This window comes from Orcinus orca, chromosome 4 (genome assembly GCF_937001465.1).
Source record: "Orcinus orca chromosome 4, mOrcOrc1.1, whole genome shotgun sequence".
Lineage (NCBI taxonomy): Eukaryota > Metazoa > Chordata > Mammalia > Artiodactyla > Delphinidae > Orcinus > Orcinus orca.
The window spans coordinates 135,036,869-135,052,616 of record NC_064562.1 but is presented as its reverse complement, the minus strand read 5'-3'; the positions used below and the strand labels follow the sequence as shown (position 1 = coordinate 135,052,616).

The following is a 15,748-nucleotide window of genomic DNA, read 5'->3' as shown; positions in this document are numbered from 1 at the left end:
GGTATTGTTTAAAGACCCTGGAGGCTTGAGTTAGGAGGACTGAGCACCCCACACTTGAAACTTGGGTCTGGAATTTCGTTCATGCTGACTTTTGCAGGTAAACTGTTTGAACTGGTTTTCTATTGCTCTGTCACAAAGTCCCCCAAAACTAACTTGGTGACTGAAAACAGTAAACACTTTGTATTTCATCATTTGTGTGGGTCTGAAGTTCAGGAGGAGCTTAGCCGGGTGGATGAGCTCAGGGTCTGTTGTGAGATTGCCGTCAAGGTGTCGGCACACGTGGCCAGAGAGGAGCCTTAAGAGAAAATTGAGAAGAAGATGCTTAGCGATGGGCCTTGAAGGAGGAACAGCAGCTCACCAGGGAAACTGAAAGAAAGAATGTGTTTGAGGCAGGCAGAGGCGGTAAATGCAAAATAAGAACCTTTTTTTTTTTTTTTTTTTTTGTGGTACGCGGGCCTCTCACTGTTGTGGCCTCTCCCGTTGCGGAGCGCAGGCTCCGGACTCGCAGGCTCAGCGACCATGGCTCACGGGCCCAGCCACTCCGCGGCATGTAGGATCTTCCCGGACCGGGGCACGAACCCGTGTCCCCTGCATCGGCAGGTGGACTCTCAACCACTGTGCCACCAGGGAAGCCCAAAATAGGAATTTTTATGTGGTTCATTAGCAAGAAAGTAGAGAGTGCAGTAAAGTTGGAGGAAAAACTCAGGAAGGCCACAGTAACATCTTGCTAAAGAATTCTGAATATTTCCCGCAAGCAATTTGGATCTGCAAAAAATCTGTTGATTTTAAGCATGAAGTAACACAATCAGATGCGCATTTAGAAGACAAATTAGAGAGAGGGAAAATTAAGAGGCCAGTAGAAAATGATTGCAAAGCAAATGGGTAGAAGGGAGCCGGAACAAGACAAGGAGCGGTGTTATTAGAATCTACTGCCTTAGATGTGGTGGTGCGAGGGGCTGGCGAGGGAAAGTGAAGGATCCAGAAGTATTGCCGGGATTCTGCATCAGTGACTGCTTAACAGTGATGTCTTTAACCAGGACAGGGAATGTGGAAGAAGCTGGTCTTGAAGGAAAAATGGTAAGTTCGGTTTGGGCATGTTGCTTGTGAGTTACCTGTGGCCCATCCTGGCTGAGACATGAGAAGCAGGCAGGGAGCATGTGAGCCTAGAGTGCAGGAGAGAGGTCTGAGCTGAAGATGAGGATTTGGAAGTATCCTCTGTTGTGGCTGGGCCTGCTGGAGGCTGGGTGACACGGTAACGAATGAACATGGAGCTGTGGCTCAGCAAGGAACCCCTTATATAGGTTAGTGGTTCTCAGCTGGGGACAATTTTGCCCTGCAGGGGACTTTTGCCAATGTTGGGAGACATTTTTATTTCTCACAACAGGGGCCGGGGTGGGGTACTACTGACAGTGGGTAGAGGGTGGAGAGGCTGTTAGCAGAAAACTGGGTTTGCCTCTTGGTGGGTATTGAGCCAAAAGACACAATCAGCCAAAGAGCAGGAGAAAGAAAGATTTATTATTACTTGCAGCAAGTAAGGAGAACACCGGGGATCTTTCCCAAAGGTCCTGGGATATCCTGGGATATCTCCCAGGATAGCAAAATTGGGGAAGTTTTAAGCTAAGGGTACATGCAAATTAATGAAGGGGCTTGAGCAGAGGAGAATTCAGTGTAGAATTGGGGCAAAGGTTGATGGAGCCCAAGCTTTACTTGACTGAAGTCAGAAAACGTCAACATCATCATTCCATCCTCCGCCTGGGTGGGTGCTTTATTTCCTGCAGAACTCAAAGATATATATCAGATTGTTATGTGTATCCCTGGAGGAGGACCTAGGACTCTATTTCATGCTGGACTATTATTTCTTGTAGCCATGTTTTTGCCACAAGAAGAAAGCTGGTCTCTGAGAGAGGAAAATGAGACAGAGAGAGCTAAGAGTCTGTGATCAGTCATACTTTCCCTTTATTGGCATTTCTGTTTCTGTTTTTCTTTTTTAACTTCTATGAAATTAACGTGGGAAGGAAGGATCCTGCTTCCATAAAGTTGAAGTTAGCACTCACTTCCCAAGACCTTGAAGTATGACTGATGACATGCTCTTAGCTCTCTCTCTTTTTACCAAAACTAGCTTGAGCTGCGTTTCTGTCACTTGAAACTAAGAAAGTCCTGACTTAAACAGCTTTGTTAATTTAGCCTGAGAAGAAGCTAGTGAACGGAAAAGATTTAAATACAGATGAGAATAAGATCATTATCCTGGAGGATGAACCTTAAACCTTGGGTAGGAAGAGGGTCCTCTCACCTTCTGAGTAAGAAAGAAGGAGGTAAGAATGGGCATGGGTGAAGATGAGTTTGTAGGTGTAGGGTGAGAATTCAGGGCAAGGAGACTGGCTGAGTAGGAATTAATGTCATCTGCTGGGAGAAAGGATGAGGGCTAGAATCTTAAGAGAGCAGTGAAGATTAAAATAAATATGATGAGGGATGGAAAAAGAGCTGAGCAGGGACATATTAAAGGGTCACTAAGAAACGCCAAGGGCCCAGTTGAGACGGATGACTCCAAATCTGTTTCATGGCCACTCTATGGTATGATTTTGTTGTGTCCAACTGTCCTCAGCAGCCTGCATGTAGGGGCAGATGATGGTGGGGTAGCAGTTACTTGGACGTGTGAAGAGAGTAGACTGGAGGAAAGTGACAAGACTGTGGGGAAATGACTTACTCTATAGGCCATAGGTAGGATAGACAGGGAACGAAGCAGGAGAAAGGATGGGTGGTAGTCTGGGTGGGAAGAGAGTCTAGGGGTGGGTGAAGTCTGAGAGTACTAGCAGATGTGGCTGGAATGTCAGGAGAACATGGAGGAAAGGAGGGAGCTTCCGGGGGTGGGAATTAGTAAGGTTTTAGAGGAGGAACCGTGTAGAGAATGGCAGTGTTCAGGGTGTGAGAGAGCGAACCCTCATTCCCTCTCATCCAAATAATAAGGTTGCATAAAGGGGAAAAAAATAACACTACTTCCATCCATCCCGTGCCTTGATAGCCCCGTTAGGCTGACTTCTGGGAAGGACACCACCCTCCCGCCCTCCTTCTCCCAGCCCTCCACGCTGCACATACACACCCACCCGGCGGCAAAGGCTTTCCTTGTTTAAGCCTACTTCCTACTCTTACCTCCTACCCTAAGGTTAACAGAATTCTGCTGTGTCATCTCATTTAATCTGCTAGACCGAGCACTGTAATTAGACAGATTCTATCTTTTCTTTTTTTTTTTGAATCACTGTATCCTGAGTGCCTATGACAGGGAGTAACACACAATAAAGTTGTTGAATGAATGAAGATAAACTTCAGATAAAGAAACCAGTGCTGAGAGTACCATAAACTGGCCCCAGAAATGGGAGTGGGCTGGGGGTAGGGGACCAGTGCTGAGAAGCTGGCTGTTGATGGGTAAAGCCTGCTGCAGTGGAGCAGTGGATGCAGAGGGACTTACTTTGGGTTTTTAAGTGGGATGGGTGGGGACTGAATCATCAGCGTGGAAGAGATGAGGGTGGGGTTTCGTGGTGAGAGTTTTTTGGAAGGAGAAAGAGGGATGCGAAATTGAAACCAGTCTTCCTGTTATTTTTAGGCATTAAACAAGTGAGCTCATCTAATCCTAGCCACCACCCCAAATTAGGAAAAATCAAATCATTGTCCAAGGTCACACACTACTAAGATCATAAAGCAAAACTTTACCACCCGGGGATGAGTCCTCCCCAGAATTCAGAATCCCTGTCTGGGACTACATCTATTCCACTGGCAAAATTCTCTCTTACAAGGTTTCCTTTTAACTTTTTTTATATCTTCCTAGTCATTTTGAGTATCAATGGTTTGCAGTTAATAACCCACACCACAGTGGATTCATTCAGCCATTCACTCATCCATTCAAAACATTCACTGGGCTGCTATGAGCAGGTACTAAGTGTTCCTAAGGGCACTGTGCTAGGTGTTGGGGACTCAGCAATGAACAAGAGAGACAGGATGCTTGTCCTTTTATAAACAGGCTGAGTAGTTTGGGGTTTCTTTTTACTAACTGCTCTGAAGATCTTAATCAAGCGTAAAAATCCTTCCTGAAAGATTCCTATCAGAAACTTTTTTTACCTAATTATTTACCCAAGACCTATATTCCAGTCTCCTGCTAGGGAAGCTGACTTACGTGTTACTGGATAAACACAAATATTGTTTTGAATAAAAACAGTGGAAGGCCTTCTAAAGATAAAAATCTCCTGAGGAGTCTCTGCTTTTAATTTCTGGTGAGCACGTGGATCTCAATAAGGGGAGATTATTAAAGAGTCTCCTCATAATTTCACACTGTTGGCTCAGGATGAGTTTCTGAAAGTAAATCTGGACCTATTTCTCCAAAGGACATTACAACCACTTTAAGTCTAAAGGGCAAGGTTGGGGAGTGGGGGGGGGGCACTAGAATGCTGGCTACGTTCCAGTATTACTTCTGGGAGGTAGAAGTGATGGTGAAAATGGACAGGGCAGAATCTGCAGAAGATGAGGCCTCACCTTCTCACCCTGGGAGGTTCAGGGATGGATGAGATGAGGCCACGTAGACGGCTTGAATTAAATTCCAAATGGTGCTTCTGGAGTCTTTGGCCACATCAGATGGGGGCCGTGGGAGCCTGCATATGGAGAGGAGTATAGACGGTGGGAGTCTCATTTTGCTGTACTTGATAGGGGCCACTGATGGGAGACTCTAGTAGAGGAAGGATAGGAGGGAACCAGGAAGCATCAGCTTGGCCCTGGAGAGTTGGGGCCTGCCAGGCCTGAGGGATTGGCTGGTGATAGGACAGGTCCTGTTGCTCAGGGCAGTGGGACCATCAGAGAGTAATTTGTTTTAAATGTGAGAGTAGGGGCTGAATCATCAGGTTAGGAGCCGAGAATGGTAGTGAGGGTTTTTCAAAGGAGGAAGAACTGTGGAGGAATGAAACCAATCCTCTTATAATTGCTAGGCATTTTTACAAATTAGCTCATTTAATCCTTAATTTCTTGCAATTCACTATCTTGTCTTCTTTTCTTCTTCTTTAAGTAATCATAATTTGTAACAACTATATTTATTCAATGAAATTAATTTAAAAAGAAGACTAATTGAGAATTTTATATTCTAAAAAACAAGACTAACTTCTAGAATTAGGGAAAATTGTTTTACTTATACAAAGCCTAATACTCATTTTTTTTCTCTTTATGCATCAGTATAATTAAGGGAAGCAGTAGGTCAATGAATATATGATGAAAATATTAGATTTGAGACATGTAGAAATTACAGCACAAGGAAGCTAGACCTGTTTAGAATAAATTGGCTAGTTTCTGAATGATCCAAATAATTGAGGTAAAGAGGGAAATCAGGAAAGTCTCCAGTTTACAAATAAATTGAGGTTCAAAAATGTGTTTGGGGACTTCCCCTGGTGGTTCAGGGGTTAGGACTCTGTGCTTGCACTGCAGGGTACGTGGGTTCTATTCCTGGTCGGGGAACTAAGATCCCACAAGCTGCGTGGCTTGGCCAAAAAAAACCAAAACCAAAAATGGGTTTGTAAATTAGTTATCTGAGATTTGGTACATTTCCCCAATGGAAAGAAAATTTTAGGTATGGCTGTAACCTGATAGCTGATTATCTCATCAGAAAATAGCTGAAATCCATTATTTGTACACAAGAACTGTAAAGCAAACAAACCAAAATTATCACAAAATACTTAAAATTAATGCAACATAAAGACAACGCACTAAGAAGACTTCAATTTTAAATTCAAGAAAGAGAAAGTTTAATTAGGAGGTTGAAAGAGTTAACTGAAGAATCTGGTGGAGAGTCTGAGGATGCCCTTTGGACACTGAGTAGGGACTTTTGGGCTAGATGACAGATACTGTTTTTAAGACATAATAAAGGAGATTTTCTGAGTGCCCATCATTTATAACACCCAGTAGTTAAAAAACACCACTCATTCAAAATTCATCAATTAAATATACCATTCAAAGCAGAGTCTTTAGGTGGTAGTTTTTATGTACTTTGCACTCCAGCCATTTTAGAAATTCAATTCACACACACACAAAGGCACTTTCCTTCTTTTGGTTTTGCAATTCACTTAACCAGATCACCCTTTCTCCTCTTCATTTCCTGACAAAATATCCTCCTTCGAAGCCTAATTCAAATGACACATCCATCAATTTTTTAAATCCCTTGACAAAATATTAGCTGTCTCTCTTCTGGAACCAGTTGCATTTTGATTACATTTTATGCATCTCGTTTATGATTTACAGTTTGTCTCCCATTGTAGTCTTTGTATTCATGCTCTATCTGTAATGTTAATGGGAGTAGACTCTTGTGTAGGCGTTCTCCACAGCTTCAGACCACCTTTGCAAAACAGTGTTCCCCTCAGCCTGATTCCCCAGCTCCATTTAATTTTTTTTATAGAAGACTTCATACTGGACATAATAGGTATTTTTTATTGTCTGTCCCCTCCCCCAGAATGTATGACTTATGAGGGCAGGGACTTTGTTTCATTTACTGCATTACTCTATCCCCAGTGCCTAGAACTGCACCCGGTCCGCAGTAGGAACTGAATAAATCCATGTAACTGGAAGTGAAAGAAATACCAACTGGGGTATGTATATCAAAACACTGAGTCTAATAATTCATTAATTCTATCACTATTTACCTGCAGGACACAGCAAGTCATTAACCTGTGATGGGCATCATTTTCCTATAAAATCAACAACATCGTTAAACATAGGATTGCTGAGCTCTGGTGTCATTCCATTACTCTGAGAGTAGAAACTGAGAGAGATGATGAAGTAAAGGACTTCAAGTAAGTGGATGTGTGAGGGGAAAAGAATGCTCCAGGCCACACTGAAGGAGCTACTCTTGGTGAAGGTCAGAGAGAAAATGATAAGCAGAAGTGAGGAGAAAAAGATGCAGAGGAAAGGGCTGCCTTCAGACTCCTTTGCCTGTCAACAGTGCTCTGGGAGAGGTGCTCAAAGTAGAGAGGAGATGTGCTCAAACTAGGGAGCCTGAGGCCACGTAGAGAAGCCGGCTGCTTGGGAAGAGGCTTCCAGGGAAGAGGAAAGGCAAGATGAAAGGGGAGTGTGTGCGTGTGTGTGTGTGTGTGTGTGTGTGTGTGTGGCGAGCTCCACATGCTTTGCAATTTTGCCTTCTCTCCAGCAAACAATCACTCTGCTGTGACTTTGTCAAGGCCTGATTAAGCGTGTGGCTCATATGTGAAAGCAAATGAGAAGTTCTATCTATACAAAGAACACATTCGTTCTACATTTAATTTATAACAAAAGCTCTTCTTTATTCCCCAAAGCAGACTAGATTCTTATCTCTTACCTTGAATCTCCACAGCACTTTGCGCTTCTCATCCTAGAATATCTTACTGCGTCTAGGGTTGCCGGCTTCTGTCCTCTTGCTTCCCGGCGCCCGCCCGGTGCCGCCCCTCTCGCCACGCTAGTAAGTCTGAGGAGGGCACTGTCTTTCTGTCTTTGCGTTCTCTGCACCAGCCTAGTACAATCTCCTGTAGTGTCTGTCTCCGTCTGTCTTTCTCTCTCTCATACTCATGTATTTTACGTTTAACTAATAATAGGGAATGGCTCAAATTTAAGTTATTTGAAAGTTCTAGGCTGGTTCTGAAAATAGGAACCGATCCCAGGCGGAGGTTTTTAAATTTCCCAAGTAAGTCACCATCGAGATATATACATTTAAGAGAAGGCCATCTAGGAAGCAACGATTGACACTTTTTTTTTAAAACAAACTTAAAAATAAACTTGGGAATTCTAAACCGTGGTCAAAGACGCGCTGTCCTTGCCCGCAGAGACTGTCTGGTCTTCACGCCCCTACACCGTTAAGGCCGAGCACCGGGTGAGGCCCGCGTTCCTGCGGCCACAGAGGGGAGGGAGGCCCCAGCGATCCCAAACACGGAGTCCTGGACAACTCCCCACGCCCTCCCGCTGCGCGAAGGCCAGGCTGTACCCGGGGCCCTCAGGGAGCCGCGCCCCTCCCAGGCTGCGAGAACTCGGACCGGCCGGGCTGCACGCAGGCGCACTGAAGCCCGGGCAGGGGCGTGTCGGAGGCGCGCAGGGATGGGCCGGCGGGGGCGGGGCGGGGCCGATGCCGTTTCCGTTGCCTGGAATCCCCAGAAAGCAGCTGCCTGGAGCGTTCTCTGCCCGCGTCTCTGCCTGCCCCCTGCGCCGCCGCTCTCCCGGAGGTTCAGGTCTGGGTGAGTGAGAGCGCGCCTAGCCCGCCGAGGGCAGCGGGGGCGCCGGGGTGGAGCGGACGCTCGGCGGAGGGCTGTCCCAGGAGCTGCGGAGAGGGCGGGTCTGCGGCGGCGCCCGGGGGGCTGTCTGGACGCCGCGGCGGTGAGGTCCCGCTCGCTGAACCCGCCATCTCTCTCTTCTCTTGCAGTCCTGCATCAGTCACCTTCTCCTGACCTGGGCAGTCGCCATGGCACAGGTAAGGCCGTGCGCCCCCGCGCAGCGCTCGGATTTACCAACTTTGTAAACTGTTCAGGAGTTCTAGAATTTGTTGGAAAGCCAGAAGAGTTTAGGAGTAAACTGAATCTGTCTTCGGGAATTTCTTACACTTTGTTTCCCCTTTGTTCCCCTTCCTAGGGAGCGCCCACCCGAACCTGCTCCCACCTGGCGCTGCAGCGCAGCCGCCGGTGACGTGGCCGGATTTGGGGGGCGCTCCCTCTTCGTGAGTGAAATGTGTAAAAGGGAGCCTTCCTAAAAATCCAGAGAGTGGCTGAAATTAGAACCAGAGCAAGTACAACTCCTTGTGGTCATGTGAAGCGAACGCATTTCTTTTTTTCTTTTCTTGGCTTTATTTATTTATTTCGCCAAGTTTCCTGTATTTGAATACTATGAGTGGGCGTTGGCTTTTTCCAGTAGAGTTGTAGTGGAGCTTTTTCCAGTCGCTCAACCCAATTTAACTAAAAGGAACTTTTCGTCGTTGGCACAGATTTTTTTTTCCCCCCCAAGCACAAAGATTAAACCGAAGAGCTGCTTTTCCTAAGTAACGAACTCGCGGAACGAGTTATGAATTGAATCTGCCTTGGGACTGTTTCAGAATTTGATTACCTAATAACGGCTTTCTTTGCTGTTCTTAACATTTATCAAAAATGTAGGGAAGAGAAAATCATTTAATTTATATAGCACTCTTTAAAAATTGACCGTGTTGTACAATCTTTTGTGAATAAAATATCGGTGCTTACGACAGCTCCACCCCGAAACTAATTTTACAAGATCTCATCGATCTAACTGGCTTGTCAGAGTCCAGAAACTTTTTTTAAACAAGTGGTTCAACTCAAACAATGCCCTCTTTCATGTATAGTTCACTTAAAAAAAAAATCAGATTGACTTATCAAAATTGAATAAGGTTTCATGATCCTTTCCAAGACAAGATGGGAGGATTAAGAGGAGTTGGTAATTTTATTAAATTTATACAGTACTTCCATTCTTACTTCCTCTTTTGCACTTAAGAAGTGTTACAAAAAACCAGGTCTCATATTACTTCAAGTGGAAACTTCGGTTTAGATTCTTCAACATATAAAGGATACTTTTATATGGAATTAACTTTGCTGAGCATTATTTTTCCAATCTTGATATGCTGGTGTGGTGATGTAAATGATGATTTCGCAAGCATTAAAGAATAATTCTCTTTATCCTAGCTCGTTTGGCTGTTTCTCTTTTGTAAATTTACCCAGTGATTTCTGAAGTTTTTCAGTCAGTTCCTTTAATTATGTAGACTCTACCCAAGATAGCATAAGTGAACACATTTCCCCAAATGCAGACATGGATAATTTCAAAGGATGAAAATAGTGTAAAAGCCCTTATATATACAAAACCTGGGAGAATGGTGGCTTGTATTATAGAATTTTGTACATGACCGCTATTACAATATAACCAGGACTGTTTTCTATCCAAGCCACAGTTTTTAGTTATCATAAAAGTTACAAGTACTATTAAGAAAGATAGTGTTGAATTTTACACTAGCTTTGTTATTAGTTATCCTTGGAAACCATGGAAGTAAAACATTTTGTTAAATATTTAACATTAAGGTGAAGTTTTGTTGGCTTTATACTTACATTTGATGGTGTGCAGAATGCCTACATTATGGAATTGCACTTTTACTGTCTAAAATTTCCTTTGGACCCCAGTGTAAGCTGAAGTACTTCAGTGTTGGGTTTCAAACAGTTTCCATGGTAGTACCTTTTGTTGACGTGCGGTATGGGCTTCCACTCTCTGGCCATCTGTAGAGTAATGGCATCATGGCTGAGTCTTAGAGGTGCACGTTCTGGCAATTTAAAATATGTTGTTAAATATTAATGTCTTTTATTTAATGAAAAGTGAAAATATAGCCTCCCACAACAGTGATTCTTCATGTTTATGAGCTACATCTTCCATACCAGTGGTTTTCTCTTCTTACTTAACATTGGGACCACCCTGCAGATAACACTTTGCAGATATCCAGGAATCAATTATCGCATATGTAGATCACGGGCACGACTGTCTTATTACAAATTTGATTGATCTTTGACAGATACATTGGAGTTTCTTTTTTTATGTAAACAAATATTATTAGGTATATTTTACACTCTTATGAATATTTATATTAATATATTTATAAGTAAATTATACATTATATTGTAATGAATGTACTTCATGTCAATGCTGCTCTTTTTAAAAAATTTTTTAAATTTATTTTTTGGCTGCGTTGGGTCTTCGTTGCTGCGCACTGCACTTTCTTTAGTTGCAGCGAGCGGGGGCTACTCTTCATTGCGGTGCGTGGGCTCTAGGCATGCGGGCTTCAGTAGTTGTGGCATGTGGGCTCAGTAGTTGTGGCTCGCGGGCTCTAGAGCACAGGCTCAGTAGTTGTGGCGCACGGACTTAGTTGCTCTGCGGCATGTGGGATCTTCCCGGACCAGGGATTGAACTGTGTCCTCTGCATTGGCAGGCAGATTCTTAACCTGCCTGGCAATACTGGGCAAATATTGGGAACAACATAAAAAGTGACTTATCATGTTAGGTAAATACGTTCAGAGTTGGAGGCATTTGTTGGGTACCACTACTTGAGCTCTGCCCTTCTTCTGGTCCTAATTCTTATCCATTAGTATTGAAATATGTGGGATTCAACCAGTTAACGGTTATTTGGAGAGAAATAGTCTAACCTGAGGCTTCCCAGTTTTTCTCAAAGAGAGCACACTGGTTAACTCTATCTTCTCCATGACATACAAGAATATAAATTACAGATATACCTGCATGTAAACAGTCCCTGGACAGTACTTTTTTTTATAGGTTTGAAACTATTCATTTGAATGATTTTATATTTATCTGGTTTGAAACCACAGCATCCATGTTATTTTAGCATAAAAGGCTAAATGAGTAATAAATTATTATGATTATTGGATCAGTAACAAAATCTACTATGTTAAATTTGGGTACAAGCTAGTTGAATATATTTACTAAGGAATAGCCAAAGAGCTGTTAAAATTGCCTGAGTTATCTATATATAGTAAATATTTTTGAATCCCTTCATCTTTTTTCTCTCAACAATCAACTTCTGTTTATGTAAGTGTGAATTTTTCATTAGGTTTTAGGGTCATTTCTTTAATCTGACTTACAGTATTTTGGCTTGGATTTCTTAAATAGGCTTCGGACCTATTTCTCTCCTATAGCTTTACTTGCTTACACAGGTTTGTTTTTTTTAAATCTAAGTATTTAGCTACAGCCAAATTATTTCATAGATACTCTAATTTATTTAAGTATTTGAAAGTACATTGTGTAGTTCTGTGTTCTTTGGTTTGGAAAAATCAAGAGTTGGCTATATCTCATAGACAAATGATCCATTTAATACATTTTAGTTCAGTTGAAGGCTTTTACGTCTTTAGTTTTCTTTAGGATAATGAAACTTTAAAAAATTACATTTTGGGCAGTCTGAACTTCGTTTAATTTATAGTGTTGTTTACAAAGAGTTAATGTATTCAGGGCATCAGGAATGTCATGAAGCAAAAGCAGGGTACATAATTTTTGACTAGAAACTTCATGAACATCAGAGCTATCAGCCTGATACATATTTAAACTGTACAAAATTTGAAGAGAAATTTTTTTGGTTGGCTTGAAATCACTGCACTATGATCATTTACAAGGGCCCTGAGCAAGCAGGATCAATATAAATACGGAAATTTGAGATGAGGTTCATTCCAGAGGAGTTGACTGGAGGTTGAGTGCATCTTTTCATGCCATTCACTTTCAGGCCAAATCTCTCTGTAGTGATTCCCTTGGGGGTTCTTAGATCAGGTTACCTGTTTACCCATGGCCTGTGCTGCTTTGGGTTAGTCTTTCTCAGTTCCTCATTCCTTGACTATGGTCTTCATTTTGGATGCTGAGAGAGAACTACATCACACGCTGCTTGGCTGCTTTGCAAGCCACTGAGCAATTCATTGGTGTTTAGTAAACCTTAATTCTCTTATCTTGAGCTAGTGCCCCTTGGACACAGTTGGCAAGTTAGTCTGAGGTCCAGTTCTGAAATAAATTTTATTCATACAACCTGTATACGATTCTAAAACTTCACAAATATATCAGTTGATTTTGTTTGTTTGTTTGTTTACCAAATTAGTGCTCCTAAGACCTTTTCTTTGTGTTTTATGGACCCATCTTTCAGTTTATTGGTTTGTATAATATGTACATCTGTAAGCAATTGATTAATTGAAAGGAATACATATTCCGGTTGGTATCATTTTCTTTGGACTCCAGTTCCTAACTGTTCTCTTTACTTTGTCATTCATGCATACATTCATGAATGTTTGAAGCTTTTGAGTTCCTACTATGTGTCAGGTATTATTAGACATGGGAAATAAAAAGGGAAATGGAGCTAAGATTTATTGATACAACAGGTGCATTGCCAAGTCCTTTTTATGCATTATTTAGTGCTCATAATACAGTTTTGGAAATAAATATTACTATTTCCGTTTCACAGAAGAGGAAATTGAGGTAACTTAGCCGACGTTAGTCATATGGGACAAAGGAGGAAAGGCATGATATGTAGAGGCAACAGGAGCAAAACTACACGCTCGGGGGTGTAAAGGAGTTTGGCAGGGCCAGGAGCTGCAGGCAGTCTGGTCTTGCTGGCGTAAAGCTGCAGGCAGTTGGGGAGATGGAGCCCCGCCTTGGAAAGGGGAGCCGGAGCTAAAGAATTTGAGCCATTTTGTAGGTAATGGAGAGCTACCAGAGAGTCATTAGTTGGGGTATGCCATGGTCAGATTTGTGTGTAACAAAGATAGCCCCGGGGCCAATGTGATACTGTGCTTCTGGGGGCTGCAGAGGCGGGATGGTGGTGTGGGAGTTGAAGGGGGGAGAGGGGAGCGGGACATTGGAAGACTACTTACTTGGGCATCTGTTGCTGTAATCCCGGTGAAACTTAAGGGCTTAAACTAGGCAGTAGCTGGGACTTTAGATAGGAGGGGACTGTAGGAGAGAGTGGGCAAATTGGATGCATGAGTGAGTGGGAGTTGGTGAAGGGCCAGGTTAAGGTAAAGATGAGCGGCTTCCTTGATGGAGTGGTTGATTTTTTTCTTTGAGAAAGGAATGCAGGTTGGAGGTGGGAGAAAAGCAGAGTTAGTAGATTTGTTGAATTTGAGCTCTTTATAAAACATTTAGGTGGTGCTATCTAGTACACAGCAGGGTGTATGTGGTCTTTAAATCTATTTTCATCTCTATAGGTCATCCATTTGATTATGTATTATCTATCTCTTCCTACAACTAAAGATTTGAAGCTAACTTATTTCTTCCCTTTGTCTAGGACCAGCCAAGTTCATTAGATTTCTGTCTCTCATTTAGATGCAAAAGGAAGTAGAGTTGTGAATCGATGCACACTCTTCTCTAATATGGGAAATCTGTAAACTTGATTGTTTTCTGAAGCATCGATGTGAATGAATTGGTTAGTGAAATAGCTTTTCACGTGCTATGTGCAAAATGGCCAATTCAACAACTAGGTAAAATAGCCCCTTCTTCGGAGGTTAATACATTTGCCCGCTTTACCGACTCAAAGGTATCACCATTATTCACGGACAGTTAAACTTTCCACTTTATTAGTATTTGCCAAGGGAAGGCATTCTTATACTAGCACGGAGGTAGCCATAGGAGCATTAAAGAAACACAACAAAAATCTAAATAATGTTGACAAAACCTTTATTAAGTTACTAAAAACTTTTCTACCACTGTGCACATAATGTAAACTATTTTATAGTGATGCTTTTTTTCCTTACATCTGACTTTGAGAGGTCAGAGGTAGTTGGATGATTAGACAAAATGGAAAGAAGCAAAAATAAGGAGGATGAAAGGGAAAGGAAGTTATGTGAAAGTTAGCAAAAGTTATAGACCAGTTTGAATTTGAGGCTTTGAACTATAATTTTCACCTCTTTTGATGGGATTGAGCAACAGTGAAGATTAGGACTTGAGATCTTATTTCTGACACCTCATGGTATGTGTTTGTGCCCCTCGGTCCTCTTGGAGGTTCTAGTTTTTTCTGATATTTAATTTACTTTGCATCTCAAATCACAATCGTGTTTCCCTGGCTTTTTCCTCCTTTCTTGCTCGTCTCATTTCTTTCCTAGTACAGTGATTTTCAATTTTTTTTTTCTTTGCTGATCAGTGGGACCCATCATCAAAGGAAATATTAATGGGCCTGTTCTGTATTGTGTCCGTCAGATAAGACCTGAACTGCTCTGCCTGGAGAAGGAAGGCAGAACTCTGCCCTTGGCCTCCCCACCCAGCCCTTTCTTGGGGGAGGGGGGGAAAGACTTTCTGTGAAACCTGAGCCTCAGAAGAACCGTAGGTAAAAACCATTGTACAATGGCCATCATCAAAAAATCTAGAAACAATAAATGCTGGAGAGGGTGTGGAGAAAAGGGAACCCTCTTGCGCTGCTGGTGGGAATATGAATTGGTACAGCCACTATGGAGAACAGTATGGAGGTTCCTTAAAAAATTACAAATAGTACTACCATATGACCCAGCAATCCCACTACTGGGCATATACCCTGAGAAAACCATAATTCAAAAAGAGTCATGTACCACAATGTTCATTGCAGCTCAATTTACAATAGCCAGGAGATGGAAGCAACCTAAGTGTCCATCATCAGATGAATGGATAAAGAAGATGTGGCACATATATACAATGGAATGTTACTCAGCCATAAAAAGAAACGAAATTGAGTTATTTGTAGTGAGGTGGATGGACCTAGAGTCTGTCATACAGAGTGAAGTAAGTCAGAAAGAGAAAGACAAATACCGTATGCTAACACATATATATGGAATCTAAGAAAAAAAAATGTCATGAAGTACCTAGGGGTAAGACGGGAATAAAGACACAGACCTACTAGAGAATGGACTTGAGGATATGGGGAGGGGGAAGGGTAAGCTGGGACAAAGTGAGAGAGTGGCATGGACATACATACACTACCAAACATAAAATAGATAGCTAGTGGGAAGCAGCCGCATAGCACAGGGAGATCAGCTCGGTGCTTTGTGACCACCTACAGGGGTGGGATAGGGAGGGTGGGAGGGAGGGAGACGCAAGAGGGAAGAGATATGGAGATATATGTATATGTATAGCTGACTCACTTTGTTATAAAGCAGAAACTAACACACCATTGTGAAGCAATTATACTCCAATAAAGATGTAAAAAAAATAACAATAATAAACGCTTTACATGTTAATATTAAAAACAAACCATTGTACAGCTGCT

The 15,748-nt window shown here is 42.4% G+C and overlaps 1 protein-coding gene and 1 long non-coding RNA gene across 3 annotated transcripts in view; one reads left to right on the top strand and one right to left on the bottom strand.

Annotated features, from left to right (window-relative positions):
* Positions 1-1,496: 1,496 nt before the first annotated feature.
* On the bottom strand, positions 1,497-8,028 carry LOC105747753 (uncharacterized). Its single transcript, XR_001119610.3, has 3 exons — positions 7,337-8,028; positions 4,522-4,637; positions 1,497-1,772 (listed from the first exon to the last, which is right to left on the bottom strand). It is a non-coding gene; the product is annotated as an uncharacterized LOC105747753 (long non-coding RNA).
* An 81-nt stretch (positions 8,029-8,109) lies between these two features.
* ANXA5 (annexin A5) overlaps positions 8,110-15,748 on the top strand; it is a 31,488-nt gene continuing 23,849 nt past the window's right edge. Inside the window, exons 1-2 of one of the 2 annotated variants that reach the window (XM_004265093.4) lie at positions 8,110-8,222; positions 8,408-8,455. In XM_004265093.4, the coding sequence (XP_004265141.1) occupies positions 8,447-8,455 (9 nt within the window). In that variant the 5' untranslated portion in view covers positions 8,110-8,222; positions 8,408-8,446. The remainder of the gene's footprint in view (positions 8,223-8,407; positions 8,456-15,748) is intronic. The other variant, XM_049709545.1, reaches the window with a different exon arrangement.